We start from the raw sequence: 21505 nt of genomic DNA on the forward strand, positions 1-21505 counted from the left end.
CTTGTTATACATCATAATATCACGGACACTGTGACTGACAACTCTACCATGACCTCATGGAACAGGGGAAGGAAGAATCTCCCAAGGAAGACATGCTGACAGATCCAAATAGCTGACATCATAGCCCCTGTAGAGGGCTACAATTGATAGCGGAAATAGGAGGACTGAGGGTTGCAGAATGGACTGAGTAGTAGGAGAGGGTAAGGATAGGCAAAGAGGGTTTGTTTCTCTAAATAAGACCAGACTGAACGAGACTGTGATAGAGGAATTTCTTGTTGGGGTGGCAGTGGGGGATGAAAATATGAAACTCACATTAGCCTTATATGGTTAATACTACATCTGAGCATGATATAGTTAAAAATCTCCCACTTTCCCACAGAGGGATTTTTGAAGGTTGAATATGGATTAAAAGCTGGTAATGAAAATGTTGTAATTTTCTCAGGTAAATTGTGAAGCTGAATGCAATTAGAAAAACATCCCCCAAAATAGCGTTGGTTTTGTTGGCATGGGACCAAGCCCTGAACAGCTTAGATTAGTATAAAGAAGATTCAAATATATGTCTTTCACATATGCTTAAGAAACTGAGCTGAAGGAAGAGAAAAAAGCAGCACATGCCATCTGTTTAGGAGGTATGAAAGCTCCAGAGAGAGATTGGAAAGAAAGGGAAGCTTCAGTCTTCTAAGACCAGGAGGCAGTGAGAAAGGCCGAGACGCAAAGAAATAGAAATAAGGTCAGGACCAAGGGCAGATACAGAGCCTGAGGCCCATAAAGTCAGCAGGAGCACTGTGCCTTCTGCTGTGCTTCACACCAGATTCTTTCCATCAAAATAATGCATGAACATCTCTAAGAAATCTTGCAATGCATCTCAGTAGTAATGAGCTATTACATTAGTGATAAGATCACCCATAGGATTCACTGTCTTATGTCCAGTGCTGGCCTGTTAGGAATGAAGGGAGAGGTTTTGATGACCTTGGGCCAAAGAATCAATGAAGCCAACTGTGTAGCAGAAATACTGTGGCTCAGTCTTCGATCTCCCCTGTGAAATCCACGAGCAAGCAATACATTCAAGGACCACCTACAGATGAGCAGGCCAAATATTATTTTCACCTGAATAGGTGCTCAATTTCTTAGTGCAGAGTTCTCTTGCAAAAACAAGATTGGAGCAAAGTAAAAGCCAATAGTAAAGGCTAGATGAGCCTTGCCCTCTCCATCACATACCCAAAGCTTCTCGCTCTCTGTCCTGCCATCAGTTCAGTTCAGTTGCTCAGTCGTGTCCGACTCTTTGTGACCCCATGGACTGCAGCACACCAGGCCTTCTTGTCCATCACCAACTCCCAGAGTTTACTAAAACTCACATCCATTGTGTCGGTGATGCCATCCAACCATCTCATCCTCTGGCGTCCCCTTCTCCTCCCACCTTCAATCTTTCCCAGCATCAGGGTCTTTTTCAATGAGTCAGTTCTTCATGTCAGGTGGCCAAAGTACTGGAGCTTCAGCTTCAGCATCAGTTCTTCCAAAGAATATTTAGGACTGATTTCCTTTAGGATGGACTGGTTGGATCTCCTTGCAGTCCAAGGTACTCTCAAGACTCTTCTCCAACACCACAATTCAAAAGCATCAATTCTTTGGCACTTAGCTTTCTTTATAGTCCAATTCTCACATCCATACATGACTACTGGAAAAACCATAGCTTTGACTAGACAGACCTTTGTCAGCAAGGTAATGTCTCTGCTTTGTAATATGCTCTCCAGGTTGGTCATAGCTTTTCTTCCAAGGAGTAAGTGTCTTTTAATTTCATGGCTGCAGTCACCATCTGCAGTGATTTTGGAGCCCCCCAAAATAAAGTCGGACACTGTTTCCACTGTTTCCCCATCTATTTGCCATGAAGTGATGGGGCTGGATGCCATGATCTTCGTTTTCTGAATGTTGAGCTTTAAGCCAATTTTCTCACTCTCCTCTTTCACTTTCATCAAGAGGCTCTTTAGTTCTTCTCCACTTTCTGCCATAAGGTGGTGTCATCTGCATATCTAAGGTTATTGATATTTCTCCCAGCAATCTTGATTCCAGCTTGTGCTTCATCCAGCCTAGCATTTCTCATAATGTACTCTGCATATAAGTCAAATAAGCAGGGTGACAATATACAGCCTTGACATACTCCTTTCTAGATTTGGAACCAGTCTGTTGTTCCATGTCCATTTCTAACTGTTGCTTCTCGACCTGCATACAGATTTTTCAGGAGGCAGATCGGGTGTTCTGGTATTCCCATCTCTTGAAGAATTTTCCACAGTTTATTGTGATCCACACAGTCAAAGGCTTTGGCATAGTTAATACAGCAGAAGTAGATGTTTTTCTGGAATTTGTTTGCCCTGCCATACTGGGCCAGAAATGGAAGCAATAAAAAGTCTGCTTGCCTATGCATCTGAGGAAGAGAAAACAAGATGGCCTGACCCCCAAGAGGAGGCTCTGACTTAGTTCACCCATTCCCACTGCATGAAATAGAAGAGAAAACTGCATGGAGGTTCAGAATCCTGCCCTTGGGAAGTGTGGACCAATTAATTTTCTGGAATCTGTTCAATCTAGTGAATATGTCTTCTCTGGGAGAAAGCAAAGGCCAGGAAAGAAGGGAAGAAATGGAACGTCCTTTCTTTTAAATACTTGCTCCCCAAAATGTGGGCCACAGACCATCAGTATAATGTTCCCCAGGTGGTTTGTTAGAAATACACTCTTGGGTCCCACCCTAAACAGTAGAATCAGGGAATTGCTTTTTAAAAAGATCTTCTGCAGAGTCACATGCAAGTTAAAGTTTGAGACGCACTGAGTTTGTGAATCCTAAATCCATGCCCAAATTGTCTGTCATTTGGATCTTCACTCACTTCCTAAGACAGTGCTCTGTGTATAGCCAATAGTTACTGAAAAGAGTGTTTGAGAAATTCTCTTTGGCACCTATTTAATTTCATTTGAAGGGAAGAGGCCATTTCTGAGAAACCAGCACACACTTATCAGGGAGTAGTTTAGACAGAGACAGAAGCATACTAAATACAAGCAAACAAAACAGTCTAGACATACACACACAGCTCTGCAGAGTGGGACAGATGGGCATAGTAAGTTTCTTCTCACACTGTCACCCCCCGGCCCCGCCCGTAACATTCCCTCCCTTCCTCACTCCTGCTCTCCTTCATCCAATCTAGTCCAAAGCTCTTATGTTGAGCTGTTTCCTACAGAGAATAGTTACCATGTGTATTACATGTCTCTTGCCACTCCATCTCAAACCCAGCATTGAAGAATGAGATGTTGGACCATTAAGCCAGGACACAGTAAAAACAGACAACAATTGGGCACATGCTTCTCACATTTAAATATTGTGACTATCACGATCAAATTCACACCTTATTACTGAGAGTAACCAAACCCCAGGCCTGGATCTCCATCTAATATTTGCCTTCGGTAGCTCTTCCTACCTAAGTAGGAAGTTTAAAATGTATATAGCACACGGAACTTATTCAATATCCTGTGATAAACCATCATGGGAAAGAATACCAAAAAAAGAATATGTGTATAGTCACTGTGTATGTGTATAGCCACTCTGCTATTCAGTAGAGACTGGCATGACACTGTAAATCAACTGTACTTCAATTTAAAAGGGGCTTCCCTGGTAGTAAAGAATATGCCTGCAATGCAGGAGACCCAGGTTCAATCCCTCAGCTGGGAAGATCTGGAAAACAGAATAGCAACCCCCCTCCAGTATTCTTGCCTGGAGAATCCCATGGACCGAGGAGCCTGGAGTGCTACAGTCCATGGGGTCGCAAAGAGTTGGACATGACTGAGTGACTAACACTTTCACTTTTTCAATTTAAAAAAATTTAGAAAAACAACAACTCAGAGTACACAACTCCCAGTATCTTCTCTTTGCTCTACCTGACACAATGCCGTAAAGTGAAAAGGGCCAGGGGTCAGCAAATATGGACCGAGTCGGCCATAACATCTACTATGGAATCTAATCATGACGGAATTTAATGAGTCATAATTAAAGTTATAATCTGTTTGAGTACTTACAACGTACTTCACCACAATCCTATGAAGTAAACAGAATCCCTATTTAATGAATAAGGATATTTGAAGTTTTCAGAAGTTGAATAACTTGCCCAGGAAGCAGCAAAGATAGAATTCCAACCTATACCTGTCTAAGCCCAAATCTTAACCACTAAACTAGTATGATCTCTCACTGATCAGAAACTACTACAAACTCACCATGTGAGTAGAGAATCATTTTCCTTCTCTGGGGCTGTGAGGAGGATTAAATAAGATTAAAGATGTTCAAGCACTTAGAAAAGTAAGGTGCTGTAACATATAAGGTATAATTTAGTATATTAAGGCTGTGTCCAGATTAAAACCCTCAGTACTATATAAATGGCAACTAACGTGAAAAATGTTCACCCTTGAAATTGGCAATATCCCAGTTCATTCAATACACAGGTCTTATGTATCAAATTAGAAAATATTTTTTTAAAGTTTAATCCTTCATGTTGGCAAGGATGTTGGGAAACTAGCATGTTCCTGGTGAGAGGTCAAGTACTACAGTCTTTCTAAAAAGCAAATGGAAAGTATGTTTCAAGACATTTTTAGATATTAACATAATTTCTTGTGAAGAAATACAAATTAGGACAAAAACTAAGTATGAATAGAGTTAGTTAAGAGCATAGATACTAAAGCCAGATTGCTTGGATTTAAATACCAGCTCGACTCTTTTTTTTTAATTTTTTTATTCATTTGTCTGTGCTGGGTCTTAGTTGCAGCATGGGGGATCTCGTTCCCTGATCAGGGACCCAACCTCAGCCTCTCACTTTGGAAGCAAGGAGTCTTAGCCACTGGACCACCAGTGGAGTCCCCCAGTTCTATTTATCAGCAGTGTGACTTTGGGCGAATCTCTGTGACCTGGTGTCTAAAATGGGGATAATAACACCACCTATTTCACTGGATTATTATAAGTGGTATCTGTTATTTTTATTATCTCAGTGTTCTTTATAATAGCAAACACTTGGAATCAATCTATTTGACCACAGAAAAATGATTAAATACACTATGCTACAAACACAAAAGGAATATTATGAAACCATTAAAAACAAGACTTTAAAAAGCTATTTAATTACATATAACGTAAAGTAAAAAGAACAGGAAACTGTATATATCATCCCATACCACTCATGTTTGTTAAAAGAGCACTTTGTACAAACATAGATGCTTAGAAAAAAACAGAGAGGAATTATATTGAAATATTAACAAAGAATATACCTGGGTGACAGCATAGACTGGGGGGTTTCTTTGTACGTTTCTATACTTTGCAAATCCTCCAGAGCAGGGTTTTTCACAGTCTTCATAAGCATATGAATCATCTGGTGATCTTGAGAATAGATCTGGGTCAGCAGATCTGGGATTTTGCAGATTCTTCAATTCCAACAGGCTCCAAAGTGATGCGGATGCTACTGGCCCAAGGCCTCCACTTTGAGTAGTTAGGTTTTGGAGCCCGAGTCTTCAAACTTGACTGTGCATCTGAATCAAGGTGGGAGTGGGGATCAAAATACAGATTACGGGACCCATGCCTAGAATTTCTGATTTTAGTAGGTCTGGAGTGAGACCCTAGAAATGGCATCTCTATTTTCCAGGTGACACTGATGCTGCAGGTCTGGAAACCGTGCTTTGAAAACCAATGATGTAAAATACATACATCTTTTTCTCAGCATCATGAAGGAGGCAGGAGCACTCAAAAAACAGGCCACCCTTCTCCTCTGTTTACAAAATCAGATGCAACCCCTTCAAATGCTTCCATAATCTAACCCAATCATTTTCAGCTACTTCTGTTTAGACCATTAAACTCAAACCACTAACGCCATAAACATCCCTACGATTCTGAACATCAGGACCTCTGCTGTTTCCTCACTGTGGCTGAGATGTCATTTTCTTGTATTTCCTCAGGATCAGATCTTACCCATCCTTCAAGGCCTCAAATGTTTCCTGTACAAATCTTCCCTTCCTCGGGGCTCCACAGGACTTTCTTTTCCTTCTGGTGATATTTACCAATTTCTACCTGGCAGAGTGAGTATATGGGTAGGTGGTTTATCTCCTCCAGTGGACTGGGAGTTAGTTAAAGAGCAGGATAGTCCCTTCCTGGACTATCTTTGCCCCTTGACCTCAGCACATCCCCAGCAGACAGCCAGGGCAGTCTGAAAGAATGAATGAAGTAAGGGATGGAACCTTCGAAGGCAGGGCAGAACTGCCCTGTAAATGGAAACTAGGACACATGCCCAGCCTCAGTGACCAACAGTAACAGGTGTTTTCCATCTCTGATGTCTGTGATTCATTCTGCACAGCTGCCTGCACACCCAGGCGTCAGCGCACTTCAGCTCTCAGAATATACAACGCCCTATGGGGTGAAGTGCCCACTGTGTTCTCGGCGCCTGGGCAGCCATACACGGGGACACATCTCAGTGACAACCTGCAGCCACAAAAAAAGAGGCCTTGCCACCTTAAAATTATTAACACAAAAATATTAACACAGCTCCTGGTTCTTACTGCAAAGAACCAGGAGCTGCGGCTTGTGCCTACGTCCCTTGCTTCCCGCCATACCTGTCCTTTCAGTTTTTAAAAAATCTACTGAGGGTAAGTCTGCATGTGCTTCACAGCCCGGGGTCCCCCATCCCTACAAACACACACACACACACACACACACACTCACAATACATCCCTGCACACACATATACACACACACAGACAATACATCCCTACACACACACACAATACATCCCTACACACGCACACACACTCATAATACATCTCTACACACACATGATACATCCCTACACACACAGAGAGAGATAATACATCCCTACACACACACACACTGACAATATATCTCCCCCACACACTCACAGTACATCCCTACACACACACACAGACAATACATCCCTACACACACACACACACTCATAATACATCTCTACACACACTCATGATACATCCCTATACACACACACACACACTGACAATACATCCCTACACACACATCCCTGCACACTCACACACACTCATAATACATCTCTGCACACACTCATTATACATCCCTACACACACACACGACAATACATCCCTACACACACACACAATACATCCCTACACACGCACACACACTCATAATACATCTCTACACGCACTCATGATACATCCCTATACACACACTCTCACAAAATATCCCCCCACACACTCCCAGTACATCCCTACACACACACACACTCACAATACATCCCCCCACATACACACTCACAATACACCCCTACACACGCACACACACACTGACAATACATCCCTACACACTGACACACTAAATATATCCCCCCACACACTAACTGTACATTCCTACACTCGCACGCACACACACTCACAATACATCCCTACACACACACACATTCACTCACAATACACACGCACACACAGACACACGCACCCTCCCCTATGCGTCTCTTTCAGACTAGGCGCGCCTCCGAGGGCTGGATTGAATGGGAAAGAAAGGGCTCGTCTTTGTCATTAATCCTCCCCTCCTTCAGGCGAGCCAAGCTTCTTCCGGGTCAGCGACAATCCCCGCCGAGCCCCTCGGGCCCCTGACCCCCAGCACCGCTAGCCCCGGAGCGCGCCGGGGCCAGGTCGCCGCCGACCGCAGGTTGCGGGAGGGGAGGAGGGCGAGGCGGAGGGCGGGCGGCGCGGGAGTGGGGGAGGGAGGGCGGAGGGAAGGAGGGGAAGGCAATCCGAGGAGGAGGAGGAGAGAGCAGCCTCCCGCAGCTGGCGAGGAGAATGGGAGTGCGGGACGACGGACCGCCGCGGGGTGTCACGGCCGCGGCCGAGCTCTCCAGGCGCGGGGCCGGCGCCCGCCGCGTTTAAAGCCGGGAGGGCGCGGCGGCGCCGGGCGGCGGCCGAATGGAGAGGAAGGGCTCGGCGGCCGGAGCCAAGGGGAACCCGAGTCCGCCCGCGGCCGGCGAGGCGCAGCGGCCCCAGCCGCCGCTGTGCGTCCCGGGCGGCGGCGGCGGAGGGACCCCGGCGCGGGGCCAGGCTGGGGCGGCGGCCGAGCCCGCCGAGTTCATCCGGCGCGCGCACGAGTTCAAGAGCCAAGGGGCGCAGTGCTACAAGGATAAGAAATTCCGCGAAGCCATCGGCAAATACCACCGAGCGTTGCTGGAGCTGAAGGGGCTGCTGCCGGCCGCCGGGGAACGGGAACGGGACTCGCGAGGGGCCTCCCCGGCCGGGGCTCCCAACCCCGGCCGCCTCTCGGAGGAGCAGAGCAAGACGGTGGAAGCCATCGAGATCGACTGCTACAACAGCCTGGCAGGTGAGCTGCACCGCGCCGCGCCGCGCTCCCGGCCCCTCCTTCCTCTGCCCTCCCCGGCTCCAGCCCGGAGCGGGTCCCTATTCTCCGGGCCGGGTCCTCCGGTCACCGCGCCGCGCCCTGCACTCCCTCGCGGGGACCGTGCCGCTCCGGGAAGGAGAACCCAGGAGGGCGGGCGCTTTGGAAAAAGTGTGACTTTTAGGATTAAACCTTTTGAAACTCGTGGTCGTCCCGCATTCCTCCCCCGCATCCTCGTAAATCTCGCCTATAAATAGCTGGACGGACAGATGGGGACCCAGCCGGCCTGGCGGCGACTGCTGCTACTACTGCTCACCAGTGGACCCGGGTCCAAATGCGGGAAGCGGCACCCGGGGTGGGCCGCCCGCACCCACTGCGTGCCCAGTGGCTGCTGGCCTCAGGGATCTTTGGCACCAGAGCTGGCCCTCACCTTCCCCCCGGCTGACCGCATCTCTGAGTCAAGTCCTTGCCCGAGTCCCTTTGGCCCCAGTGGCAAAGGGCAGTTTGCTACGATGCTTTCAGCATCTCAAGCAAAATGGATTCCAAAATGCACTTTCTTCTCTCCGAGCTCTGCTGGGGCCTCGGTTGCCAGGTGAAGAGAGCAATCTCAAAGGGAAACTAGTTCAAGGTGGGGCTTGAGCTGTGCTACATTCTCGCCCCCCCCCCCCGCCCCCCACTCCGTGTAGCACTGGTTCTCACACCAGCTGGCTGCTAGGCTTTGAGGAAAAGAGAGTCCTTTTATTGGGATAAGAAATTCCCAAGTACACTTTGGAGATTAAGGTCAAAGTCGGGCATTTTAAAAAATTAACTTCGGCACAGGAAATTTTAAAGTCTCTGAAAACGGAGGAGTCTGGGTCATTCCAGGGCCTTCCTGAGAGAAGGTGGAAGAGGTTGGCAGAGGCCTTATATTCGAAAAGCACTCTTTGGTCTTCTCCCACCCCATCTGGTGGGATTTGGGAATGACCCACCTCCTCTGATCAAATTAAAGGCCATCACTCCTGGCCCCTAACCCTTGAAGTTGCCCAAACTCTTTAGCTCTGGACAGTTGGAGCAGAGTTAGGTGAGGAGAATGGGTGTGGCTGTGGATGGTGGATTTGTCTGGAGGCCAGACACTTGGGGGATGAAGAATATATGTGGATAACTGTGCTCTAAGTGTCAGTCAGCTCTGTTCCCTTGGATGTCTCTAGTGCCTGCCTACCTCTGCTTCTGTAAAGCCATATCCAGTGTCATCTTTAATCAGGCAGAGCCAGGCACTTTGTAATTTGTTAAGCAGTTTACAAATGTAAAGGATTAATAATAATAGTAGTAGCCACGGTGGGGATGGTGCTGCCGATAGCAGTCCTACTGGTAACTGCAGCAGGTAAAGTAGTAGTAATATGGCATAGATGTATTTCAGTCAATCACAAGGCACATTGTTATTCCCTTCCTTTTCCCGCAAGTCACTGGCATATTCACTACTGCCTGATGAATGTAAAGGGCAGAGTGGCCATGGGTGGAGAAATCACTAATGCAGTGATTTCAGAGTGGCAGTAGAGTCTTCTATTTAGTATTTTCCATGGGCATTCTAGGGTTGCCCCTCACCCCATGCTATTGGCTGCCAGCCTATGGCTAGCACAGCCTACCTTCTACCGGGGAAGTGGTTACATTTCCATGGTGAAACTGAAGCTGTGTCTTCCTTGGTCGGGCCAGCCCAGTGGGTGGGGCTAAGATCTGGACAGTGCCTCTACTTCCATGCCCACCCCCACCCCCCCCAACACACACTCTGGAAAACTTTAGTGGTGAGAGAATGGAAAGTAGCAACGGCACATTTCCCCCTCTGCTGCTTGTTCCAGTGCTCACCACTTATTAATATTAATAATTCATGGATTGCAAAAGTAATGCATGCCTATCAACTGTATTTTCTTTTAGAAAATGCAAAATTACCTATAGTCACAGCAACCTGAAGAAATTCATTGTGATATATTTCCTTCCTCTATCTTTTTCTTTACTTAAATGTAAACTGTTTACAAAGTGAAGGACCTCCTGCATCCTGTTTTTATGCCCAGTCGCCATTGTATCTATCAGAGCATTTTTTATATTTCACTAAAATCTTTTTGTGAAGATTATTTTCAAGGGTGACCTAAAATTTTTAAATACGTATTTACAATGATCATTTGATGGAAAGAGGAAGAAATATGGTTCCTATTATTGTTGTTAAGACCAGAGCAATGCAGTGTGGCCTGTAAGATAATCTTTCCCCCTGTGCCTGATTGAAGGGAAGAGATAGCAACTGCAAGTTTGTTCTGGCAAAAAGGCAACTGGCCCTTCCATCCGGGCTGCAGTGCTGGCTGAGCAACCCAGTGGGCTCCAGGTAGGAACAGTCTGAAGATGTGGGTCCTCTCAAGAATCTGTCCTTCTACACAGCTGTGCATAGAGGAAGAGCTTTGGGGTTTAGAAGCAACATGGACTAGCTCAGAAATACCTGGAGGATTAGGCCATGTTGCTAAGGGCATCTCAGCACCAAACAGAAACTGTTGTGAGGCTTCTGGAGGAAATCTAGGTTCTGGTGGTCCTTGCACTCTGCATGGAAGGCCCCAAGAGAACAGCAAGTGGACAGTTAGAATCTGTTAAGAGATATTCACCTAAAAATCCATTTGAAGTGAGCATTTGAAGGGTATGCAGGCAATCTGCAAGGTGCCTATGGTTGTGGTCTGTTCTGGCTTAGAGTTTCTTTCTGATTAGTAGGGATCTGGCCAGTGGTGCAAGACTTCTCAATTTGATTGTGCATGTCTTATTTGCTAAGAAATTCAAGGGGAAAGATAGGCAGCATCTTCTTCCTTCAGAATTTCTAATAATTTTGATACAGTGATTAGAAAAAATATTCTGACCTGCCAGGGGAGATATAGACATGTAATTCTTACCAAGGCTATAAAAGAGGCATATACTGGCCAACTGATCGACTCCCATTGACCTCGAACAAGACACAGGGCTCCCCTGGGGCCTTGGAATGGTCTGTGCAAAACCTCTTGAAGGACAAAGCCTTTTGCTTTACATCTGTTCCTGTGGGATTGTGAGGGCCCCAGCTGGGATGTGATCAAAAGGTTGTAATGCATGACTTTGTGGGTATTTTCAAATGATGTTCAAGACTCAGATGCCCACAGTGGAGATGAGTGCTGACAGGCTATGGCATTGAATCTGAAGGCTAGATGAGAGTCAGCTTAGGCCCCTATTCCTGTCACACCCTGTGACTTTGTATAAGTCCCTACCACATTATTTTATGTCCATCTTCCTATCCATTTAGAGCTATGCTTGGGAGGGGTTTTGTTTGTTTTACCAAAAGGGCCAGTAATTTCTATTGAATTAAAAGTCCCAGGAGAGGAGAATGACACGGCCTAAATAAGTCACACCTGAAAAAGGCCTAGATGAAAGTCAGTTTTATCACTATTTGTTTTATCTTCAAGCCGTAGAACCGGAGCCAGCTACATAAATTGTGGGGCCCAATGGAAAATGAAAATGTGGGCTCCTTCTTCAAAAAGCAGGAGAAAATTGTCCTTAACGGTCTTAAAAGATAAAGCTTTTCCCCTTTCATGATCTCTCTCTCTTGACATGGTGTTTTTATCTGCTATTTAATGTCATTATGAGAAAATTATCATTTTAAAGGATTGGCATGAATTAACCATTCATCTTTATAGTGTGCAGTGCCAGTTTTAAGTGGAAATACAAGAGCACTTAACTGGTATGTGAAATCACGTAAGTTCCACAATTCACGTTTTGCAGTGGGTACATGCATATGTAGTTTATTCCTATTGGAACTGTGGAAATGCTGACAAAACGAACTCAACTGCTTTTATTTCACTTTTTATATGCATACTTTTTTTTGTGCACTCTTTACCAATCTTGCCTTTCTGATGAGTAAGGAAAGGAAAGGGAGCTATTCCTTACTCCCACCCAAATCTTTCCTTCTCTGTCATCATTTTCAGCCTAAGTGGTTGGCTAGCACAGGGAAGTAACTTAAGCAAGAAAGGATATGCTGGGGTTTTAGGTTATTTGTGTTTCTTAGAACATTGTTGCTTCCTTTCTGCATTTGAAGCAATTTCTGGGTTGAATGGAAAGCCTGGCCTCTTTGGGCTGTCCGTGTATGTGCTGACTTAGTTATAGACCGAGCACCCTTACCGTATGCTCACTGAACTCCCCTTCATCGTGGAACCACTGTATGCTTCTGGGGCATGTGAATGCTAGGGACCACATGGGGTTGCAGAGAGTGTCTGTGCCTCTCTTCTGACCATGTTTGTGCTCCATTATCCCATTGGGCTTCACTTACAAAAGAAAGAAAGAAAGGGAAGGTGCTCAGTCGTGTCTGACTCTTTGCCACTCCATGGACTGTAGCCCACCAGGCTTCTCCGTCCATGGGATTTTCCAGGCAAGAGTACCAGCATGGGTTGCCATTTCCTTCTCTGGGGGATCTTCCCAACCCGGGGATCAACCCCAGGTCTCCGGCATTACAGGCAGATACTTTACCCTCTGAGACACCAGGGAAGCCTTCCAAAACATAGTTTCAAAGATAAAATAAGAATTTCAGGAACTCAACAGCAGAGCATTAAATCAAATACAAGGACCTTCTGAACATGGGTCCTATGTGACTGTACCCTTGAAGCTACCTCGCAATGGGACACCTGTAGATGACTGAGCGCATGCATCTAAGGTGAACAAAATTAGATACAGACTCTGAGGCAGATTCTAAGACAAAGGTACCTGACTGAAATCGGTGTGGGAACCAAAGGACTGAGCATGAAGATGGATAAATTACAAATGCCAGAATCAGTTGTTAAAAGAAGAGGTCAAGAGCTAAAGACAAGCAGTAACCTGGTAACCAGAAGATGAGTTGTTGGGATAAGAACTGGCAAAGGAAGGGGAAAGAAGAGAGGGGTTTCATGTTAAGATGCTCCACCAAGATCTTCCCATCTGGATGGGAGAGCTTGACCCGCCAAGCCATTGTTGACCCGAGGCTGGTCCTCGGGCAGCCCCTTGACCAATAAATCTTAAGCCTGTAGACGGCTTTGAAGATCATCTTCCAAGAAAGAATATGAGAATTTAAACTTGTAGAATGCTTTCAAGAAAAGAATATGCCAAATGTAGACTACAGGCCGAGTTTCTAAAGTGGATTCTGAAGTTCCTTAGTTTACCTACAAAAGTAGTGAGTTGGATGGCTTGTAGCCAGCAACTCTCTAGGACATCTTAAAGTAAGAGTGCCTACAGCCAAAATGCAGGGGAGTGCCCCATCCAAGTCACAGGGACTTGCTGCAGGGTAGACAGGAAGGCCAAGATGTAGAGCAGCCAGAAACTGTTCCCAGAGCTTCACAGGTTGGGAATGACCCGTGAGATGGAACATTCTCTCCTGCCAGCTGTTTTCTTTCATCACCAGGTTGTACCTCCTGCATACAACTATGTTGAAAACCCAGTATTTCACCCAACCAACCAGCAGTTTCCTAATTTCCAGATATTTGGCTTTGGGAAATGAGATGTTCATGCTGGGGCCAGATTGTCACTAAGATGATACTGCGATCCATTCCCAATCACATAGCAGCAGCCACAGCTCTAGCATGGACAATGTACCCGATATTAAAAAAGCCAAAGCTAAGGGAATTCCCTGGCTGTCCAGTGGTTCGTATGTGGTGCTTTCACTGCCAGGGACCAACGTTCCATCCCTGGTTGGGAAAGTAAGATTCTGCAGGTCACACGGTATGAGATGTGTGTGTCAGCGGGGAAGGTACTTTAAAAAAAAAAAAAAGAAAAGGCCGAAGATAATACTACATAAGATTAAAAGTGTTTATGGGCTTCCCATGTGGTGCTAGTGGTAAAAAATACATCTGCCAATCCAGGAGACGAAAGAGATACAGGTTTGACCCCTGTGTCGAAGGTATACCCTGGAGGAGGGCATGGCAACTCACTCCAATATTCTTGTCTGGAGAATCCCGTGGACAGAGAAGCTCTGGCGGACTACAGTCCATATGGTCGCAAAGAGTAGGATATGACTGATGCCACTTAGCAGGCACATACAGTCTTCCTCATGGATTTCATATGGCCTTGAAATAATTATTAGCAGGGTAAAGCTCATTTTCTTCCTTTTATGCATACATACACATTTTCATATCAGCAACAAAATGATGCCATGTCTGGTAAGACTCAAAACCAACAGTTCCCAAATTTTATAATAAACTATACTGAAAAATTATATATATATATATATCTGAATCACTTTGTTATATAATACCTGAAACTAACGCAACGTTTGTAAATCAACTATACTTCAATTAAAAAAAAAAAAAAGGAAGTGGAATGTGATGTGTAGTGCCAAGGAGAGTTGACTTGAATCAGAAGAGTCCTGGGTTGAAATATATCCAAGTGGACCTTCTCTTCTTGTTCAGCCAAAAGGAGTTTAAAACAGCACTCAAATTACAGACAACATTACACAGAGGAAGACTGTGGAGCAAAGGTTTCCCTTCCACAGTGTGTCTGTGTGTGAAAAATGAAAGTGCTAAGGAAGTGCTAACTAGCTAGCTTGAGTGTTATGTAAAATCAGAATTATGATTTCGGATTTGGATATGACCCTTACAGTGGTGTGTGAATTTCCTTGTCAACATCACCACCTTGTCATCAACATGAGCTTAGACACTTCCAAAAATAGGGATACTCACCACTACCTAAAGTGACTTATTTAGCAACCACCACCGTAAAACAATAGCTACAATGTAATAACAGGCACAGCAATGGCAGTACAGACTACCATAATGGGCCCAGTTTCTGGCATCCAGTAGATTTTCCATGAATGTGTTTGAAAAGAATGAAAATGCTTATCCCAGCATTTGTCTCATATTAAGGATCCAAGAAATTCAATCATTTCATTAATATTAATCGAGCAACTAATAGGCGCTAGACACTGGGCTTGAGAGCTGGGTACACAGACAAGGTCACTGCCTTTCATGAACTTACATATATACCTACATAACTTTGTGAGACAGAAAATCCAAGCTCAGAACAGTTAAGTCCCTTGCCCATGGTCACATACTAGTATATGGCAAACTGGAATTTCTCATCTGCCAAGTCTCTAATTTGAAAGCCTATAATTCTAAACACTCACCCCACACCCTCCATCTTTAGAAGTTTCTTTCTTAGGTACAGAAATTTGCCTTCTTGAAATTTCTATCAATCCATTCGTATTCTATCTACCTTTTGAAGCAACACAGAATACGTCTCATCAGTGTAACAAGGAAAAGCCTTGACATTTTTAGGGCAACTCACTTGCCCATCCTCCAGTTTTGTCTTCTGTAAGTTATTCCCTTTTTTTTTTAATTACCGTGATGCGCCTTGTATGGTTAGGGTTCCTATGTCATGACCTCCTGGGTGGTTAAGGGGAAAGTGTCCTGTACTCCATACCAGGTTCTATGTCACTAGAAAGGAGACTTGAATTTATATGGACAGAGAGGAATAAGAATCTGATGAGTCACAATTTCTAATGAACCCCTCTATCCAGAGTGTGTGAATTCTAGTTGAGGTCTTAAGAAATTTAAGTGGATCTGTTAAAGAGTAGGAATTCATTTCAGCCATTACTTTTTCAGTGATCAGTTTTGTGGATACAATGAGGGAAATGACCCACTAGAAGAGGAGCATCTGGACGTGTCCAGATGCATTACTGCAGACCTGGTCAGTTTTAATGTCACGAGAGTAATGATTCCATCATTTAAAAATATGTTCCAGTTTAAGTGCTAAATGAGATTGGACACAATATTATTCTGTGTGGCGTGGAACATTTGCTCTCCTAACATCCTCTAAAGTAGTATTTATTTTTAAGTTTGTGTTTTTGTGCCTGACTGATAAGTTCTAACTTTGGGAGCCAAAACCTCATGTCCCAAGAAACGAAAACAATCCCTCCCCCAAACCCAGCAGTAAGCAGGCCAGTTGGCCCTGTGTCTAGTGGGACGGGAACTGAAGGAGGCTCCTGTGACAGCTGGTGGCACAGTCTACGTGAACTTAATCTGGTCACAAGACCTCTAGTCTTGAGTTTCCTCACTTGCTAAATGGGTATAATCATGCCAGCTTAACTCACAGGGTAAGGGTGAGAAGCAAGAAGACAATGTATGAATGTACTTTATAAAGTATTGAAGTATAAGTTAGCCTTTCAAGTGAATGGGGGTGTTTAGGAGAAAGACAAAAGAATACAAAAAAGAAAAGTGGGGGGCTTCCTGGGTGGCTTGGTGGTGGAGAGCCCACCTGCTAATACGGGAGACACGGGTTCAACCCCTGGTCTGGGACGATCCCACGTGCCGCAGAGCAACTGGGCCCCAAGCACCACAGCTCTTGAGCCTGTGCCCGAGAGCCTGGGGGCCACAGTGAATGAGCCTGTGTGCCACAACTACTGAAGCCCAAGTGCCCTAGAACCCATGCTCTGCACCAAGAGAAGCCTCCACCACAGTGAGAAACCTGTGCACCACAAATGGAGAGTATCCCTGCCCTCTGCAACCAGAGAAAAGCCCACGCAGGAATGAGGACCCCCGTACAGTCAAAAATAAATAAATAAAATTATTTTTTAAAAAAAAGAAGTGGGGGCAATACCATGGTGGTCCACTGTCTAAGACTCCAATCTCCCAATGCCAGGGGACCCAGGTTTGATCCCTGGTCAGGGAACTGGATCCCACATGCCACAGTGAAGACCTGGTGCAGCCAAGTAAATAATAGATAGAAACAAAATAAAAAGAAATAAGAAATGGGAACTGCCCAGTGAAGGAAATTCCCACTAATTCTAACTATTTGAAAAGGGATCCTTGAATAGTATCCCTAGTAGATACGAGGGAAATCTCCTGATGCATGGTTTCTACATTCAGTAGCTATCCCATTTTGTTTCAAACACACACATTCAAACGATTCCCCAAATGCAGGTCATCCACAAAAAGAAAAGCACTGGCTAATAAAACAAAAGTGTTTCTGATGAGAAGAATGTGACGGCTGTTCTTTGCAAGCCAAGTTCCCCCACTTGTCTTCCAACGTCCCCATCGAGAACACAGCAGAAGTGTGGCTTGATGGAGTGATACAGACAGCAAGTTCTGTCTCTCACTGGTCAGCTGCCTGGAATCAAAGGATCTTGCCTCAAGTTTTCTGATGTCCGAGGGTTGGAGTCCAGAATCTTGGAGGTCCTTTCTAGCTCTGCAAAGAATAATTCTCCATTCTTTCTGAACTGGGTGGCCATTACCCAGAATTGGAGAGGTCTGTGTGGATGGATAGGAACCAGTCTCCAAAATCTATCATTATGTGAAAAAGCAGGGGTTTCCCTGGTGGTCTAGTGGTTAAGAATCCATCTGCCAGTGCAGGGGACACAGGTTTGATCCCTGGCCCAAGATGATTCCACATCCCACGGAGCACAGTGCACCACAACTACGGAGCCAGTGCTCTAGAGCCCACAGGCTGCACCTACTGAGCCCGTACACAGAACTGCTGAGCCCAGCTGCTGCAGCTGTTGCAGCCTGCACGCCGGGCCTGTGCTCTGTCACCAGAGAAGCCACCGCAAAGAGCAGCCCTCGCGCCACAACCAGAGAAGAGCCCCACTCACCACAACTAGCGAAAGCCTGTATGCGGCAACAGAGACCCAGCTCAGCCAAAAATAAATAAATAAAAACTGTTTTTGGAAAAAAGGCAGAATGCAGAACAGTGTTTAAAAAGTATAAACTAGCATCAGCATATACACTAGTACAGTATTTGCTTTCAAGAAGATTATCTGAAATTATGCAAGTGAAGCTGTCCGTTTGAATACAGAACTGGACATTTTTCCTTTTCTTTTTGATGATTACGACTTCATTGTTTTTAGAGCAATTAAAGGTTTATAGACCTGGAGAAGGGAATGGCAACCCACTCCAGGATTCTTACCTGGAGAATCCCATGGACAGAAGAGCCTGACAGGCTGCAGTCCATGGGGTCGCAAAGAGTCGGACATGACTGAGCGACTAAGCCTAAAGATTTATAGCAAAACTGAGGGTAAGGAATGGAGATTGCTCGTATACTGCCTGCTCCCATACATGCCTAGCCTGCCCTGGAGTGGTACGTTTGTTACAGATGATGAATCTGTATTGACCCAGCACGATCACCGAAAGTCCATGGTTTACTTCGAGGTTCGCTCTCCTGTTGTACATTCTGTGGATTTAAACAAACGTATGATGACATGTCCCTGTCATTGTGGTACCATACAGAGTGCTTTCCCTGCCCTTAACATCCTCTGTGTGCTTCCTCTTCATCTCTTAACCTACTTCAACCCCTGGCAACCACTGACCTTTTTACTGTCTCCATCGTTTGCTTTTTCCAGAATGTCCTATAGTTGGAATCATACAGTGTGTGTAGCCTTTTCAGTCTAATCTCTTTCACTTAGTCATATGCATTTAAGGTTCCTCTCTGTTCCTTTTTTAACTTTTTCTTCTAAATCTTTCTATAGTGTATGACTTTTCTAAGTATATGCATTATTATTTTTATTTTTAACGAAAAACGATGACAGGATTATCTGTGTGGAAAGATTATGCATAGTTTTGCTGCTTTTATTTTCCCCCTAAAAAAGCCCACCTTATACACATAATTTTTAATGCTGTTCTGCATATTACCTGAGTCTTGTCTAATCATGTCAGAATGTGACACATAAGATGTCAAGCAAAATTATCCCCAAGCCCCAAAGTTTCTCTTATTATCCCATCTTATGACTTAGACTTTCTGCAGTGCCCACCACCCCAAAGCACACACAGGGCTAGGTCCTGGCAGCATGGTACCCCCACAGCAGGGGGATGGATGCCCTTCTGCGCTCAGTAGCACGTGAGTGATGGTGTGAATCTGCTGGTGAGATAGGGAAGAAAGTTGAGTCAGAGCTTGTGATACAGACTGGTCCTGAGCATTTGTGATGTGCCTCTGGTGTGGAGGAAGGGACCGTATCGGGGGTCCATGACCAAGATTCTTTTCGGCCCTGAGTCTAGGAAATCCTGCCCTGTCAGTAGCTCAGACACAGCACCCGGAAGGAAGCTCACTCACTCATCAGATCTTTATTGGATGCTTGCCATGGCTGTTTGCAGCCCAAATCTCAAACCCACTGTGTTCTCTTCAAAACATGGCACGGGGTTGTGGGAGCAGGGTTCTCATCTAGACTCTGCCGCTCACACTTGCACTGTGATTTTGGAAGGGTCACATCACTCGGAGCCTCAGTTTCCCCATATGTAAACAGCAAGGTGTTGGGTCAGATGCCCTCCAAGTCCCCCTTCAGAAGTGTTGAGCCGTCTAGGATTTTGAAAACTGTCTAGTGTCCCCACCCCACCCCCACCCTCTTCTAGCCTCTCTCTCTTCTGGAAGCAAGCAGATTTAGAAAGGAAACAGGAAACAAGCTCCCTTTTGTTCTAGTTTACTGATACGTGCTGACAAATAGGCATGAAAGATCTCAACCAAGATTTCCAAGGTAACCTTGCAAATCTGAAGGTAAACCAAAATAAAGGAACCCACAGTCTCACAGAGTGAGAGTCAGACAGAGGGTCTCTGAGAGGAACGAGAGTGGGGTTGGAAGCCTCTGTAAAATATTACCTGGGCTCTGGAATCTAAAGTGATGGCACCAGATATTACGTATTGCTGCTAGATCTTCTCAGATTATTCCAAAATTCAGACTTTGATTCTTGGCAGGCCGTCATTCACCCTAGGAAATCTGGCAAAAACTAGCTACCATTAGACCAGGAAGTTCTGATGGAGCCCGTAAAAGGCTTTTAAGAAATGAGCTGGCAGTGGCGGGACCAAGCGTTTCAGGGAACAGTTGCTAGCTAAGCTGTAGCATCTCAGAGAGTTGCTGCCCTTGGCTTAAGACTGGAGAGCCCTGAGGAGTCTCAGCCAGGTCCTGAGCATATCTGGACCAGGATGTGATTCTGGGCCTATTGCTTGTACAGAGTCAGAGCTCCTTTCTCAAATGGATCTGAACCTCAGGTTGCAGATGCCACCTGGTCATTGGAACTTGTGTCTCTGACACCTCCAGGGAGAGAAAGGCTGTGTCCCTGTGTGTGCCAGTGAAAATGGGGTGGGGGGAGGTGAAGCGAGGAAGCAGAGAAACACAGAGGAACAGGCAGGCAGCAGACTTAGACCCCAGAAACCCTAAGGGCAAGGAGGCCTAATGGAAAGGAACTTTACTTAGCATAAGAGGGTCTGGCTTTGACCCCTGACTTCCCATCTACCCCTCCATTAACCTTGGTACAGTCCCAATCTTGACAAGCTTCTGTTTCCATTATAGCATGGGAGCAATAATATGCACCAGATCGGACTGTGATGATTGAAATTAAAGGATACATGCATGCATGCCCACTACAGGGCCTAGCACGTAACTGATGCTTAATAGATGATGGCTATGTGTGAATCTAGTTTCCCTGGTGGCTCAGGTGGTAAAGCGTCTGCCTACAACGTGGGAAACCGGGGTTCAATCCCTGGGTTGGGAAGATCTCCTCAGAAGGAAATGGCAACCCACTCCAGTATTCTTGCCTGGAAAATCCCATGGATGAAGGAGCCTGGTAGGCTACAGTCCATAGGGTTGCAAAGAGTCTGACATGACTGAGTGACTTCACTTTCACTTTCATGTGTAAATCTAATTCCTACTCCAGTAAGTGCTATGGCACGAAAGTGTGCAAGAGGGGAGTTCAAAGGACTCAGCAAAGAAGACGGGGGGAATATGGGAAGCAAGTGAGCAAAAGAGGGATCAGGGCAAGTCTCAGCTCTTAAGTGTCTGCAGGGCAGAGGAGGTGAGCAAGATGTGAACCGACAGCCTTTAGTGTGGGTGTTTCCTACCTGGGCCCTCGAGGCTGGGTGAACAATAATCCACCAGGCTTCCTCTGAAAGGCAGCTGGTCTCCTGCAGGACCAAGGGCCGTGGGACCCCTAAGGTTTGTGCCTGCTTCCATTTTCTCAGGGTGTAAGTCAAGCCATTGACTTGTAACATTTAGAAACTGCTGGGTTCTAGGCAGACATGTCTCTGGCCTGAGATTGTGCAGGCGAATAAGCCTCAGATAGATGGTGTCTGTTCTCCACCCCTTTCCATCCTCCGCGCCAGGATGCTCTGACCCGTTCTTTGAACTGAACTAGCAGAGAAAGAACC

At 45.6% G+C, this 21505-nt stretch overlaps 1 protein-coding gene across 1 annotated transcript in view; it reads left to right on the plus strand.

The window, feature by feature from the left end:
- Positions 1-5119: 5119 nt before the first annotated feature.
- Positions 5120-21505, plus strand: part of TTC9 (tetratricopeptide repeat domain 9) — a 35181-nt gene continuing 18795 nt past the window's right edge. The window contains exon 1 of the mRNA XM_069596921.1: positions 5120-8371. Coding sequence (XP_069453022.1) covers positions 7963-8371 — 409 coding nt within the window. The 5' untranslated portion in view covers positions 5120-7962. The remainder of the gene's footprint in view (positions 8372-21505) is intronic.

The sequence above is a fragment of the Ovis canadensis genome, chromosome 7 (assembly GCF_042477335.2).
Source record: "Ovis canadensis isolate MfBH-ARS-UI-01 breed Bighorn chromosome 7, ARS-UI_OviCan_v2, whole genome shotgun sequence".
Classification (NCBI taxonomy): Eukaryota; Metazoa; Chordata; class Mammalia; order Artiodactyla; family Bovidae; genus Ovis; species Ovis canadensis.